The following is a 15,643-nucleotide window of genomic DNA, read 5'->3' on the forward strand; positions in this document are numbered from 1 at the left end:
GCGATCATTGAGTGCCTACATCTAGTGTCGTTGATCTTCATGTTTTGTTTTGATAATTGCTTGATGAAACAAAGATTAAAAAAAAACATAAAAAGACAATAAATCCACGAGAATATCACAAGTAATTATCAATATAAGAGAATTGTTGTCTTTATGATTTTCTAACACTTATCTCATTCAGCGACGTATATTTTATAAGCAAAGCTTATTGGTTGTTTGTGTTCTATGTAGGTATACGAAATGAAGAGTTGTCCGTTGGTCTTCTAAAACTGTTCACAATCTATCTTTTCATTTTCAAATCTGAAAAAAAAAAAAAAAATAATAATAATAATAAAAAAATTGTAATATAGAATAACGCTGAAATAATTTATAGTTGGACAGTGATAATTGCAAGAGACCAATCAAATTTGTATTAGCTACATTTTTCAAATTTGTACCATACATTTTTCTTGTTTAATGAAATCATACATTTTACAATTTGTGTCTCAATGTATCTTGTGTTATTTTTCATCAAAATAATCAATCAACATATTTAATAATGTTCAGCGTTTGCACTCCACATCACTTATCAGTGTTTGCATTCCAAGCAAACTTGCAACAATCGCATTCAACGTAAATTAGTCTTAACCCAATCAACATAAATTAGTCTTAACACAATCAACACAAATTAGATCAATAACATCATTATGTAAGGTTCTTATTTTAATAAGGAATTTGCAATTAACTACCAAAACCAAACCGGATGTTCTCAACCAACATAAATTTCTGTAATAATTTTTAGGTCCTTATTTTAATGAAGAATTTAATTTGCAATTGGTTGCTAAAAATTAATGGAAAATATTTTTAAAAGTTCATACAATAATTAAATTCGTAGACACTTGTATCATTATATATATATATATATATAGCATTTCTACTTCTACTCTCTTTTTTTAATCATAGCGAGTTGCTAAAAATTAATGGAAAATATTTTTAAAAGTTCATACAATAATTAAATTCGTAGACACTTGTATCATTATATATATATATATATATATAGCATTTCTACTTCTACTCTCTTTTTTTAATCATAGCGAATCAGTAACTTGTTGCAATAATTTAAGGCAGGCCCGAAACCAAATCTAGGGGTTGCCACTAAATATATCAGTAATTTATGTAATTTTTATGACTTACAAAAAAAAATTTAACCATAATGGATCAATAACTTGTTGAAATAATTTGGGCGAGAGCCAAGATCAAATCTAAGAGTTGTCACTATAACACCAAGAGTAAATCCAATAGCCTATAAGCCAAGAATACCAGTGATTTATGACTTAGTAAGAATTGAAACTCCACAAAGGTAGGGGAGTCTACTTCTTAAGCCTTACACAAGGGGCCAATGATATCCCCGTAAAGAAACGAGAAGAGATAGCATCCTATTATACCAACCACTCAGTTATCTCATAAAGAAACCACTATCATATAATAACACTTCTTGAAATATCTCTACTTAACTAAAGGAAACCACACTAACATCAATCAATTATGTAAATAGAATTATATGAACAGAAAAGAAAACACTAATATATTGATTACATCTAGCCCTAATCATTAAAGGTGTCTTAGATATAATGTTGTAATGTATCTTTAAAACATAGTCCATAAACTGAACTTTGTTTTAATTTTTCACCTATAAGACGGTTCACAGGTTTCAAACATAACTACATGCTTGTTAGACAGGTTCAAACATAACTATATGCTTATTAGGTATAAATGTTTATTGAAAGGTAAATAATTGCTGCTTAATTTAGATAATGGCGTATTTAGAAAGATGTGGGGCAATAGCCTCAAATTTACTATCAAGATGCTATCAAGAATTCCTGTGACAAATACTTTACATGGTTTACATATGAACTATTTTGACATGAGCAAAATAAAACATACACTAATATCTCCATAGAAATGATAACCTATAGCTTCTATGTTTTGAAACCTGTTCTATTTTGTTGTGAATAACACCGTTTCATTACCTATAGAAATTGCAGAAAAGCAGGCAACTGACATTGGTCAACAGTTTGAAGTGACATGTACACCATTTGGCATGGAAGGAAGTGGCCCTTTTTTGCAAAGTATTGCAAGCTACATCAGCGAAAGCCTTCCACAATTTTTACACAACACTGGCATAGCTGCTACCGATTTATAAGCGCAGATATTAGTGATACTTTGTTTATCGCTAAAACTTCTATGCAGGAGAATCCAATGCAGGTTTCTTTGCATTCACAAAGCTTTATATATCCATCTCAGCTCTATTTTTGCACCATCCTTCGTCAATAATTTTTACCCATCAATATAGAAACTTGAATAACCATTAACTAAGGGCCAAGAACTAACTACCTATCAAAGGCATTGGTACTTCCATGCACTTATCATAGAGGAGTGTGACCACCTGGCCTGACATAATGGACATGACAGCTTCCACTAAATAGCCACCTTGCAGGGACACCCCAGCTCACTTCTCATGAATTTTACCATCAACCTTAACTGATATAATAATCTTAAAAAGATGATCGCAGAATCCTCTCCAGATGTATTCTTAATACAAGGGTCTAGCTCAAAGCACCAACCAGGACCAGCTTTGGTATATGTGACCCCTCTGAGGGTATGCACCCACCCTGCTCCCTTGGGTTTCCACTTCATAACATAATTCAAGGATCATACAGTCTTACCAATCTGCCTATTCCCTTAGACACACTTTATATGCTAGATAGTGAATGGAATAGAAACATTACAGAACACATGACTACACAGAAGAAAGAAAGATATTAGCCAACTCAATATCAAGATCTTAGCCATTTATTAATAAAGAATAGCAAGTAGTGTAATGACTTGTTCCGAGTTATTAATTTACAACCTGTAAAGATTGTAGTAGAATGGAAAATATTACTTAAACAACCCTTCAATATTTTCTACTACGTATGTCTGTGCATGTACATATGAAATTAAGAGCATTGTTGACTACAAAGCTGCCTTTTCTTGGCTTCGGTTATACTTTGGAATGGATAAACCTTACTCTTGCCACCATTTTGACAAATCAGTGTGAAATCACTGTCACTTTGAATTTCCTGCGAGGGATCACATCCACAGTTGATTAGTAAAACGTTATCTACTGCAATCCGCAGTTGAAAAGGGAACTTCTGAATTCCTATTGTGAATTTGAATATCTCAGGACAATATACAAGATACAAATGCATATAGCCTTAGTACCTGACAAGTAATCACTCCATCATTACAAGACCACCTGGATGTCGGCACACAATCTAAATAATGGCACCAGCTGCAGTGCTTATTTGCATTGACACCATGGAAAAGCAACACCAAGCCAACAGTGAATCTGCAATGTACATGATAAAGCTTTTTGAATGAATTTGGGCCAGCTAGATTTGAACAAGATTAAAATGTACCACAATCAGCCAAGCGCTTTTAATTGCACACTTTGCGTACATTATTAAAGGAACATCCCAACCAAGCTCTCAATTCCATGCAACTTACCTACTTATTAGAGAAACAATCCAACTTTATGAAGGATGAAACTTGTAGGCTAAAAATGAGAGCTGCTTCACATTTAACACACGTACTAGCAAATTATCTTGATTTTACTCGGCTATTGCATTCTATTTTCAAGGGCATGCAATAATGACAAATGTGATGACAATTGATTATAACATAAATATGTTGATATTTTGGAGAATAAAAAAATTACTGAACCAAAAATCATTCACTCAATATGTGCAAAAAATTAATATTTGCAATGTGAAGTGAGGAAGGTGTTAGTCAACCAATTGCACCCAGAGCAGCAATACTCAAAGGTGGATGCTAAATGTTAGTTTTTGTAGCATTGGATGTGTTGTAGTCACAAAACTTACGAAACTTGGTATAGAGGCTAAAATACATGAGATCTTCATAACCTAGAAATCGTTTCTGGAAATTCCACCTAGAAATGGCTTAAGTAAATTATTAAGCTTTTTTTTAATGCTTGGCAGTCTAAACTTAGGAAAACTGGTCAACTAATCAGAATTAATCAAGTCAAGGTGAGAATAGTCTAGAAACTGACACGGATCGACTTCAAGATGATCCTAACCGTTGATTAAGTTTTAATCTTGGTCGTTGGTGCTCCAAAAGAGGATCATAAGAAGAAGTCAATGGGCACTTGAGAATACAACAAAGACACTTGAGCAGCAATTCCTTTCGCAAATCGAGCTAGAAGCAAGAGTTTGAGCCAGAGAGGGACGCGGTATCAGTGAGGGGCAGGGACAGTGATCCAGAAGAATATTTCTATATCCAGAGAGACAACAGCAAGAGGCAGAGGTAAAAGCCCAAATACAGACAGCCACACGAGTACAAGCAGAAGCCCGAGTACGGGCAGCAGCGCAAGTACGGGCAAAAGCGTGAGGACAAGTAGTCATGCAAGTGTCGGGGTTGCTTGTGGAGGAAGGGAAATTCCCTTAGATAAATTCGGCCAAATTTTCTTGCTGTGGATTGCTAATTTCAGGCATCCAGATTGCTGCTTAATAATAAAAACCCTCAGCTGTTGCATCGGTTTTCCGAAGTCGGGTTTTTCCGAGGAATTTTGTCCAAAAATAACTCATATTTTATGTGTGTGTGCTAGCATATATCTCAGTTTCCAGTTTATCTTCTACATAATTTAATTTGGTGAAAATTGCAGAAGAGAATTATTCATTTGTTTGTGTGGGCAAATAAATTGTTAATTAATTTACAGTTAGAAGAATAATTTCCAGTTGCTGCAATAGAATTGAAAATTTCACACCAAAGAAACTAGTTATACAAGGTCCTTGGGCACATAGTCGAGGATTGAAACCAAAGGGCAGAGCAAAACCACCTGTTAATTGCTACAGGTAAAACGTTGAGAGGCCTGCTGGAAAGTTTGGCGAATCCAATGCATTGAAGGGTCCTACAGCTGCCGAACATCAAGAGAAGGAATCCCTTGATCTCTCAGGCATCAATTATTTCGACTGTTCTAAAGAATATCCATGTTTGAGTAAGCCAGAAGTCCTTGGTTGAGGATAAGCCAGGTAAAAACCCAGAGTAAGAGCTCCAAGGAATCTAAAACCAGCAACTTGGAATGTTGGCCAATGTAGGTGCAGTAGTAGCTAACATGGTCATGGTGGTTTGACACTGACAGGCTGACACATACACCTTGTGCAAGGAGGCTCATAGTGAGCATCATATCCAGTACCTTGTCCAATAAATTAGCAACTGCTGCAACTGGTTACTAGGAAGCTAGTATATGGCAGGGTACATAAGGGCATTTTAGGTCAAAATTATTACAATCTATCAGTACTGAGATTGACAATAAGCACATACTCTGGGCCAAAGTACTCTTTTGCAGTAGGGAAAGATGATGTAGGAACTTAAACCCAGAGGGATCTTCATTCAAATTATTAATAACATCGTTGTATTATATCAATGAAGCAACTAATGTTCACTGATAATTAATTCAAATACCTAGTGACTGCACTGTATCCACCTATTTATCACATGTACTTACAGCAAAACAGGAGAGACCGGAGGTAGATCTTTCCTGAGAGAAGATTCAGGAAATACTGCCCAATACTCAACCATCTTGTACTTCATTTATAGGAAGTAAAGGAATTGATTCACGCATATCGATTCTCACGCCCTGATCATCTGTTGTTACACTTGAACTTCCTAACATTACACGTTTCCAATGTCTAAGATGGTTTCCTCTGTGAGGAAATGCCTTTCAACCAAATTATTTGACTAACAGTGAAAAAGTATAAAACTGGAGATTTCAAACAAGGAAACCTGAGGTACAGAGCTGGTAAGTGAAGAAATACAATGTATACACAAAAACTTCTTGGTTGCAAAGTGTTCGGCATGAATTCAGAAGTATGTAATTGAAGCACATAAGCTTCTATTCAGGCAGAACAACATTTTCAAGAAACATTCACACACATTAGAAAAACCAATGTATTTATAACATACAGGAACAAACCATAGCAGTCAAATAGCTAATAAGAAGTTATTTTTAGAAATGAAAAAGGAACTGACAACAAAACATCCCTTAAGAAAGAAATATAACTTGATAAATAAAGCACTTGAAAGACACAATGAAGCTGTCAACTAGTCCTTGCCTATATAACAAAATGAATGCATTAAAATTCTTGGAAGAATTGGAATAAAGAAAACAAATTGTTAACATATTTATGTGAGTTTGAAAATTACATAGGAGTAACAAAGAAGAGGATTTATACTGTGCTCCCAGTATATTCTGATGTATTATGTTCTCATATTGTCCGAACACCATCTTCTCTTCATGTTCATTCTCACATTGTTCCTCATCTCTGTTATTTCAATGGTGGATTGCTGACTGACCAAAAAAAGGGAGGAAGATGACAAATCTAGCAGGTACATATCGGCAGAGAAATCTGATGGATATTTGTCCACACACCTATGAAATGCACATTAGATAATTTTCTGTCTACAAGTAACTTCTTACCTAGGAAAATTTTCATTTATTGCCCACTCCACCAGACATAGTCTAGGTCCAGCTACAATAGGCATGTTTCACTCAAGTTTCAACCATGCTTTAAGCACAGGCCACAGCTAATAATGCACGAAGCATCCAAAAGCAAGAAGGGTATGTACACCTTCGCACCACTATCCACTGTGGAAGCCTTTTGGAACACAATATGACCATTCAAGTCAATATGTCCTGAAAGAAGAAAGAGATCTGTTGGTCCATAAAAGCTACTACATACAAAATCATTCCTTGGTGGCCGACCTTATTAAATGCGCTTCAAATTGCACAAACTGCCTAGAAGAACCAACCCAATATGAAAAACAATAACAAGAAGCAATGATGCACAACACGTGTCATGGTCCTAGAAAAATGGAGAGAAAGACCACAGCTTTCGTGATAACATGGGAGGACATTAAAGAAAATTCAATTTCACCGTAAGTATATTTTAATAACTGAATACCCAAAACATTTTTCACAATATGAATGTACACATTGTACTGTTACTGATGCCAATAATCTATGAAATATGAAATCATTTAACTAGCTAAAAATAGGGAAGTTTGAAATGCCTAAAACATGACATAACCAGAGTGCATCACGCTTAACTAAAAAAAATTGATTTGCACATAGTGGTTAAATTAATTCATACGAATTGTTCTCAATCTCTAATTAGGTTTAAAGCATTGCCACTTTTTGCTTCTCTGTATTAACACCACCACAACAAGAAAACCACACCCACCATCTATGCAAAATAAGTTCAAATAATGAACCCTGAGTGTTAGCTCAATTGGTTCAACCCTTCCTGCTAAGGCATAATGGTAAGGGAGGCTGTGGGATCCATTCCCACCAAGTTCAGCAGGTTTACCAGACGCTTTTGCGACTGGCAGTTAATATTGCCCTCCATCCTGAAAACCGGAGAATGGGAGAAATCTGAGGGGCACTGGCAAGGCACCAGTTTCCTCATTCTGAAAGCTCGAGTGTGGGAAAGCTAGGGGAATTTATCTTTCTGGAAAAAGAACAGTTCACAAAATGCTCAATAACAAAAATAACAAAGATTTGACTGCGTGAACAAAAAAATGGAGATATAAAATCATTTTTGATGAGGGTGAAAGACCCAGAGAGATCAATTAAAACACACAGATCAAATGGAGTCATATAAACACTTACCCGACAATAAGCAGAATAAGTGATAACAACCCCAGTGTATATTGATATACATTGTGCTTAGATTTGACAACAGAGTTCACAGCATATCCAGGCGGAATGTTCTTGCGATTCACCCATCCAAACTGAGGCCGCATCAGAAACACAAATCCAAGAAGAAATCCTGATATAAATCCTCCAATGTGGGCAAAGTTGTCTACATGTGGTAGTAACCCAAAAGCCAAGTTGACGACAATAATGAAAAGTAGTGTTACCAATGCTGCAAACTACAAAACAAAAAAACAAACTTAGATACCAGAGTTATAGAACTCCACCAATATTAAAACTTCCAGAACCAAGTGTAAAACATTTTATTGGATTCTTGTTAAAAAAAAGATAGTGAAATCTTGCACTAACCTTACTGGCATAAATTGTCCAGTTAGTAATAAGCTCTGAAAGCATCGCCCCCAATAAACCAAATAATGCACCAGATGCGCCAACAGATACACCATTCTGGTTGAAAAGTGCTGACAACACACTACCACCAAAAGCAGAGACTAGGTAGACTATTCCAATCCTCACTGCATTAGAAACAATTCAAACAAGCAATTTATTGACTGCCAGCTCATATTTTAGATTCCTAATATTCAATAATGTCAGCAACAAGGGTAACCAATAGAATCATAAAATGCAAGTATTACATAGAAATTGGCTGTATGCCTCGACTAAAACAGAGACTACATTTCCAATCTAGTTACCACTTGTATCAACAATGAATAAAGGGAAACCTCTAGTATGTGCATCCATATGCATAAATGTTGGATATCTACAACTAAACCAGACAGTGACTAGTGTATCACACAGAAATGTGAGTGAATCAATGAAGGCTATAAACCTTGGAAAACTAGTGTTAAATTTGGACCCAAAAAAACATCACAAACCATAATCAGAGCTTCGCAGTTGTCTTCATTGAAATGCAAATTTATCAGACTTTTCAAATGACTGTACTATCATAAAACAAGTGCATTATTTCAATAATGTAATGTTGACTGAACATTAATTTTCACATGAACTAAATTATACCAAGGCTAAAAGGTTAGGATTTTGACGATTTAAAGTTTTCTTGCATGCATCTATCTATCTTGCATTGCTCTTCTGGCTCCTACACTGTATTCCTACTGTTATGGTGAGGCACAGTTATACAAAGGGGAGATGGTGTTAGCTTTCAGGTGTTCAATGAATCGGAAAGGAAAGATGGGCAGAATTGGAAACAAAAGCAAATGCGGGATAGGGAAATACAGCAGGACCAAATGCAAAAGTTAAAATCTGAATCTCAGAAGTAATAAACTTTAACGAGCTTTCATAGGGGAAAGCAATGAGAAATCAGATTTTATTCTCAGAGTTTGCAAAACATTGATGGAATATTTTCAGAGTAACATTTTCCATCATTGTAAGCTGCCTTCACGTGCTTTAATTGCATTTTGCAAATGTGATCATTCATATAATGTTATACACATGTACAATATGTTTTGTACCTAGATGTGAACCGAAAACACATGACAATCAGTTTCAACTTTCAACCAATCAAATAGACAAGTGGAGATTTATATAACATTCAGATTCTAGGTAAACATTACTAATATGCAATTGTCTGAAAGCCTATAACAATTTATAAAAACTCACCAAAACCAAATTCCTTCTCCAAGCGAATCCCTATAAATATGAGACTCAACATATTGGCAAGTAGATGAATGACCCCAGCATGCAACCAGATACATGTGATAAGCCGCCATCCCTGGTGCTCCTTGACCACCTTAGTCCACTCAAGAGCTCCCATCTTTTGTAAACTGCAGCAAAATGAATGACAAATGAGAATGGGCACAAGTTATATAAATAGATCATTACATCTTCGATGACATCTTGAACACAATCACCATTTTGCATTAGTAAATACAAATTACTCAGCACTACTAAAACAGTAAGTATAAATTACTCAGCAGTGCTAAAAACTATTGAATTCAAACCATACTTTCCAAGTCCATTGCTTAGATCGATATAAATATCATATTGCGCTTTATATCTATTTCTCACCAAGACTCAGCCCCTACCATGAGTCATGACCAACAAGGGTATTTCAAAAGATCTCAATTTCCTACCACTACATATATCTAAAGAATGAAAAGATGAAATACCAAGGTTAACATTTAGGTAATAACTAATATATCTATTACTCCTCTATTTTTCCACCAGAATACCAGCAATTCAAATATAAGCCCCATACCCTGCAGTAATAATAAGGCCAAAATGATCACTTAGGGCAGCAAGTATTCACAAAATTATTTCTCTCCTCCTTCCAGTTGGGTGGCAAAGGATATTTGAAATCTTAAATTGTGGCTAACGTAAGCTGCAGCTACAACATTTAGTCCGTTTAATCTTCCTTCGTCACCTGTTTCTCAGATCATAGATGCATGAGGCACCTGCTATGAGGTTTGGGGCCTAGTCTAAAATTCAAAACATACTTTCCATCATTGTACAAATATGACAGCATGTAGTTTGAGTTATTTCAGATAATAGAGACAAATGATTGTCTAGCCTTTTCCAACATTCTAAAGCTGCTGATCTGGATTCTTTTCCCTTCATAGTTTGGTTTTGAAGGAATACTAACGATGTGCATTATCCCATAGAATTTACTAATTTGGAGCTTACTTTCAACCACTGTCCAAACTAAAACTAGGGTGTCCTGACAAATTACAACTAGTACAAATATGCCAAAGCATGAAATTTGAGTTCTTCCAGATGTTGCAGATAAATGATTGTCTACCTTTTTCAACATTCTAAAGCTGTTGCTCTAGATTCTTTTCATTTCGAAGTTTGGTTTTGAAGGAATACAGCTGATATAACTACATTGAAATTTTTTACAATAGAAATGCCTCTTAGACAATTGACATAGGCATAAGTATGTTTCGTCAGCGTTAACAGAAGACTTTAAGCATTTGAATATGATAATCACGCGTCTTAAATGACCTTCTCCATAACCAAACTCCCTTTCCTTTTACCCGTGAAAGACACTTGGAGTCCTGAAGCTCTTTTACGTGCACAAAGGCACTTGGAGCCAAGCTCTTTTACGTGCACCCTTCTCCAGAGCATTGTAATTTCCTCTATTTTTGGGCTTTATACCTTAAGAGGATAGATCTTATAGACTAGCTTTGATCTTTGATGTTATAGGCTATAGCACTCCTACTATGTATTGTCACTTATGCACTGAGCAGTCCCATTGACCTACTTAATTTATCTTATCTCATCTCAGATCAAAAAGCTTGTTGCAATAGATGATTTATGCATGCTGTATAGGCGCTCATAAAAGGGAACAAACTGCACTGCATAGAGGCAACGGACATATTGAGGATACAAGTGGAGAGAAAATGGAAACTGGGAACAACATAGATCTTGTTGATGCTACATTTCACCCTTCCTAGACATCAATGGACAAATTATTGTGTAGAACACACTGAATCCTGTTGTTATGATGCATTACATGCTTTCCCTGCAAAAACCTCCACCTTAGTGCTCCGCAATGGACAATCTGCTTCACTTTTAAGGCTTTCGTTAGATTTCAAAACCATCGCATTACTAATAATTAGATTTTCACAATGGTTAACCGGAGAAACAGAACCCATCCATTAGCCATACGAAATATCAGATGTCTGATAGTGCACAAAAATTCAAAGCTTCTACCTGCAATCACATATATTGTGCTTCAAATTTTTTATCTTCTGCTCTTACTTTCCCAATATACTTATAGATGTAATAAAACGCTAAATAAATTTAGCTTTAATTTATCGTATTGAATTGTTGACTCCAAATTCAGATACAATTTGTTTTCATCTTTAATTGGGATCATTTTCCCATTTACGCTGGATCTTATTTTTCTTTACTGGTATTATTTTGCTCTTCACAAATTTATAGTCCACAAAAATCAGAAACTTGTCCTTCAAGCCAGTCGGAGAGCTTAGGTTACCTGCTTGGTTTTGCAGGGAACCATCTTCCCCTGTCTTGCTACATTCAGTAGCTAAAGTTTTTACTTCTAAGTTTGAAGACAGCCAACCATCTCACCCCAAGTGTTAACTCAAGCAGTCATGACCCAGACATGAAATATCCCTCCACAGTTGGGGAGATCACAGATTTGACTCTTTATCTCATCATAGGTGCTCAGAACTTAGGTAGCCACGGTGTGCCCCATTTACCATCTCTGGATTACAGGGAAGTACTCAGAGGGTTTTCCATGAGGTTTTCCTTGGAAAAGAGAGAGCGCTAAGCATCTACATTGAATTAAAAATAACTAGAGTTTCTCTGGCTATCAATAACTGTATAAAATTATAAACAAAAACTGATCAAATTTCATAGATGACGACCACTGGCAGAAGGTGTATTTGTTAGATCTCATCATCATCTTCTACCCTCAGTTGACCATGAAGACATCCAACTACTGATTTTCACAACTGCGGGTTACCCTACAAAGTGCATTTCCAAAGCCAGCAGACGGGCTATCCCTTAACAAGCACTTTCTGACAGACTTTTGGCAACTGCTCAACCGCGGTTAGACCTTTGGCTTCAAAAGAATTAAAAGAATCACTTTATTCTGAAATTTCCACTGCACAAGGTCTCTGGTACTCAATCTTTAGCTGAAAAAGTAAAACTCTCCATGCCTTAATACCTTAATCCAGTACATAGAAAATTTATCAAAGTTGATTTGAACATGATAGCAAGTAGAAATTCCCCCAAAATCATAAAAATGGTAAAAACAACAGAAATGTCCAATGGACAGAAACAACCCATGTTAACATAACAGGATGTTGAAAACCACCCAAGAACTAATATCATACATATGTCCAAGGTGTCCTTCAGAAAGACGTATTCCTTTGTTACCATTGTAGCATCTGATAGCCCACACTATAGCTCTCTGGGTTGTATATGAACATACTAAAGAAAAAACTTGCATACATACGCCTAAGACCTTGCCACCTTTCAGGACCAACCCAACCCCGGTAAGACCTCTCAGTGTGGATGTCGTGTGAGATTGCAAACATGACAATAAACAGTGGGATATGCTGTATTTGGCATCTTGGAATAATTTATACACCTTTAAATCCCGCTCCCCTCCTCGGGACCTTACTACACTGAGAACGGTTGACCTTGCAGTCATGCTCAAATGAGAGTTATCAGGGTCGACCCTACATTAGAAGGCAAGTCCGGGGACTTACAAATGAACGAACGTTACACCACAGCATTATCTTGTCAGGAAGGAAGGTAGAGGGGACACACAAACATTGGATATGAGTATATATATAAATATTTATATAAAACAAGAATTCGTGTATGTCCAGGGTATGCACATTTACATGCACAGAGGCGCAATGAAAGCCTGCAAACTATATGTAAATTTTAAAACAACGAGATGCGTAGGGAAGAAATCTTACGTGGCGGATGAAGGTCCAAAGAGAGGATTCTCCTTGAGGGGCTGGAATGAGAACCTCCCCAAAAACTTCAGGGTGCAATTGTCACCTAAATCCTTCGGACAGTCATTGATAAACATTGCCACAATGAATATCACAATATTCAGCACCACAAATAGTGAAATAATCCATGAACTCCTCCTCCTGTTAGGCCTGGCCTCGAAGTATGGGACTGCCGCAGGCCTTGGGGAGTCCTGCATTGGATAGATCGTTTTATTGCCTCTTCCCCAATCCATGGAGCCTTTTCTTTCAACATCCATAGGACCCAGTCCTCCCATGGTAGACAATATCAGGCCAAACGTACAAAACCTTCACACAATGAAGCAGATCCTGCTATACCCAACAGGCTTTCTTCACAAAATCACAATATACCCGAATGAGTTTTTCTGTTTTTTCGAATGTCAGGTGGGTTTCCTTGATAAAATCACAGTGCCAATGTGAATTTTGTTGGTTTTCTTGATAAAATCACGGGGCCAAAGATTCTCAAAACCCACAAAGATGCTTCAGCTTTCACTGGTATTTTTTTGCCGATCATGTAATTCAGGTTGCCCACATCTGTCTCTTGGTTTCAACAGCGATCATGATGCTGAGTCCAATAGACCAAGCATTGGGCTGATGAGCTCAATTATCATCAGCAACGACAGCTATGAACAACGCATCCAAAACAAGTGTAAAGGCTAAATATACCTAAAACCAAACCCATTTCAAAATCACCAACAAGTTTGACTCAGGTTAAAATGGAATCCACCATTCAAATAATATTGCGGATTCTGCACATTGCATCAAGAACAAGCTTCCAGTTAAGTGTGGATGGCTGTGATCTAATTGTTATATGTGGCATTTGTTATTGTTACTGTGAGTAGGTGACCTGTATTGATGGATGGGACCCGTGATGGAATGGCGGGACCATTGCGGAAATTTTCTTCAAAAGTTTGTGATATTTTAGGCATTCACGAGGTAGCGTGGTCTCCCGGTCGATCGGTGTAAGTTTACTCATTCTATGTACAGGTTGAATCATGAACCGACATCTTCAAGAATTAATTACTGTTAATTTATAAAACATAAATTAGTTGGTTTTATTATCAGGTTATTTATTTAATGTTTACAAGGAAAGTGTTGAAATTCAAAATTATAATTTGAGAGATAAAAATTGAAATTGTTGTTCTATAAAACGGTAAAAGTTTATGAGCCCAGAATATTTTATATATATAGTTAGATTGGTTTTTAATCCAATATTAGAGTTAGTTTGGCCTGGACTCATTTTAGACTTGAAAATGATCAATTAAATATTTTGGAATTTTTTCATTATTCATATGTATTTGAGGTAAACTTGAAAAGAAACCCAAAAAAAATAGATTTCAACGCTTGGAAAATAGAGACAAATAATATTATTATCATTTTCAAAAATAATAATACATGTATTTAGGAAGCACTTTATTCTACATTTTAGTTTGATATCCACAACAAAATTTCATTTAAATAAAGGAAATGTAGCTTTTACTTCATGTGAGAAGTGGTGTTTTCGTCTTTAATTTCAAGACATCCAAGTGGTGTTTTCATCTTTAATTTGATGACATCCAGCTAAAGACTTGGTTTATTTACTAGCTAGTTTATGTCTATTATTCTTTGTGGAAATGAGAGAGTGTGTATTTCAATATCTCCAAAACACATTCACACAAGCAGATCAAAGATCAATACCTTAGCCTTATTTTTTTAGAGTTCAACAATGTTATACTAATCCTTACACATAATCTTCCAAGTTGTAATGATGATTCATGGGCTTAAGTAAAAGGGCACCCCCACATGGACGATCTCAAGTAGCCAACATTAGCCATCATTCTTGTAGAGTTCAACAATGTTATACTAATTGTTATACATAATCTTCCAAGTTGTAATGATGATTCATGGCCTTAAGTAAAAGGGCACCCCCACATGGATGATCTCAAGTAGCTATGTTTTCTACTTAGTGTTATTACTCAACGAAGAGATAATGGGATCCATTATAATAAGTATATATCAAAGCCTCCCCATTGGATCCATTATAATAAGTATATATCAAAGCCTCCCCATTAGATAATGGGATCCATTATAATAAGTATATATCAAAGCCTCCCAATTGGATCCATTATAATAAGTATATATCAAAGCCTCCCCATTGTTTCATTTAGTCAGTGTTGATATTAAGATGCCACGCCACACTTATCAATGGACATGCTAGGTTACTTCAAAAGTGAGATATATAGATAATTAAGGGCATTCAAATCTTGTGTTCAATGCATATAGATTGCATCCATAGAGCCACTCTTATTAAACCTTAGTGTTATTACTATACATACATTTAATGCTAGGAGTCTTTTATAATTTCTAAACATATCAAATTGTCTTGCTAATTAAAAGATTCCCTTTACTTAAAAACAAAAAACAAAAACCAAAAAAAAAACATTGC

The 15,643-nt window shown here is 35.8% G+C and overlaps 1 protein-coding gene across 1 annotated transcript; it reads right to left on the minus strand.

The window, feature by feature from the left end:
* Positions 1-2,801: 2,801 nt before the first annotated feature.
* On the minus strand, positions 2,802-14,007 carry LOC149212221 (RHOMBOID-like protein 2). The gene is made up of 6 exons (XM_089391783.1): positions 13,162-14,007; positions 9,368-9,531; positions 8,102-8,265; positions 7,709-7,971; positions 3,244-3,370; positions 2,802-3,101 (listed from the first exon to the last, which is right to left on the minus strand). The coding sequence occupies exons 1-6, from the start codon at positions 13,473-13,475 to the stop codon at positions 2,979-2,981; spliced, it is 1,155 nt and encodes a 384-aa protein (XP_089247909.1). The 5' UTR covers positions 13,476-14,007; the 3' UTR covers positions 2,802-2,978.
* Positions 14,008-15,643: the final 1,636 nt, after the last annotated feature.

The sequence above is a fragment of the Pinus tabuliformis genome, chromosome 1_1 (genome assembly GCF_031772625.1).
Source record: "Pinus tabuliformis cultivar Carrire ecotype Pingquan chromosome 1_1, CPIR1, whole genome shotgun sequence".
NCBI classification, from domain to species: domain Eukaryota; kingdom Viridiplantae; phylum Streptophyta; class Pinopsida; order Pinales; family Pinaceae; genus Pinus; species Pinus tabuliformis.

What these genes read in the sequence shown, in the direction of transcription:
- LOC149212221 (XM_089391783.1), bottom strand. Translation starts at nt 13,475, where the DNA reads ATGGGAGGACTGGGTCCTATGGATGTTGAAAGAAAAGGCTCCATGGAT. An exon ending in GGAGAAGGAATTTGGTTTTG is followed by an intron (nt 8,266 to 9,367) that starts GTGAGTTTTTAT and finishes TTTCTAATGCAG; the next exon opens with TGAGGATTGGAATAGTCTAC. An exon ending in ATGGAGTGATTACTTGTCAG is followed by an intron (nt 3,102 to 3,243) that starts GTACTAAGGCTA and finishes GATCCCTCGCAG; the next exon opens with GAAATTCAAAGTGACAGTGA.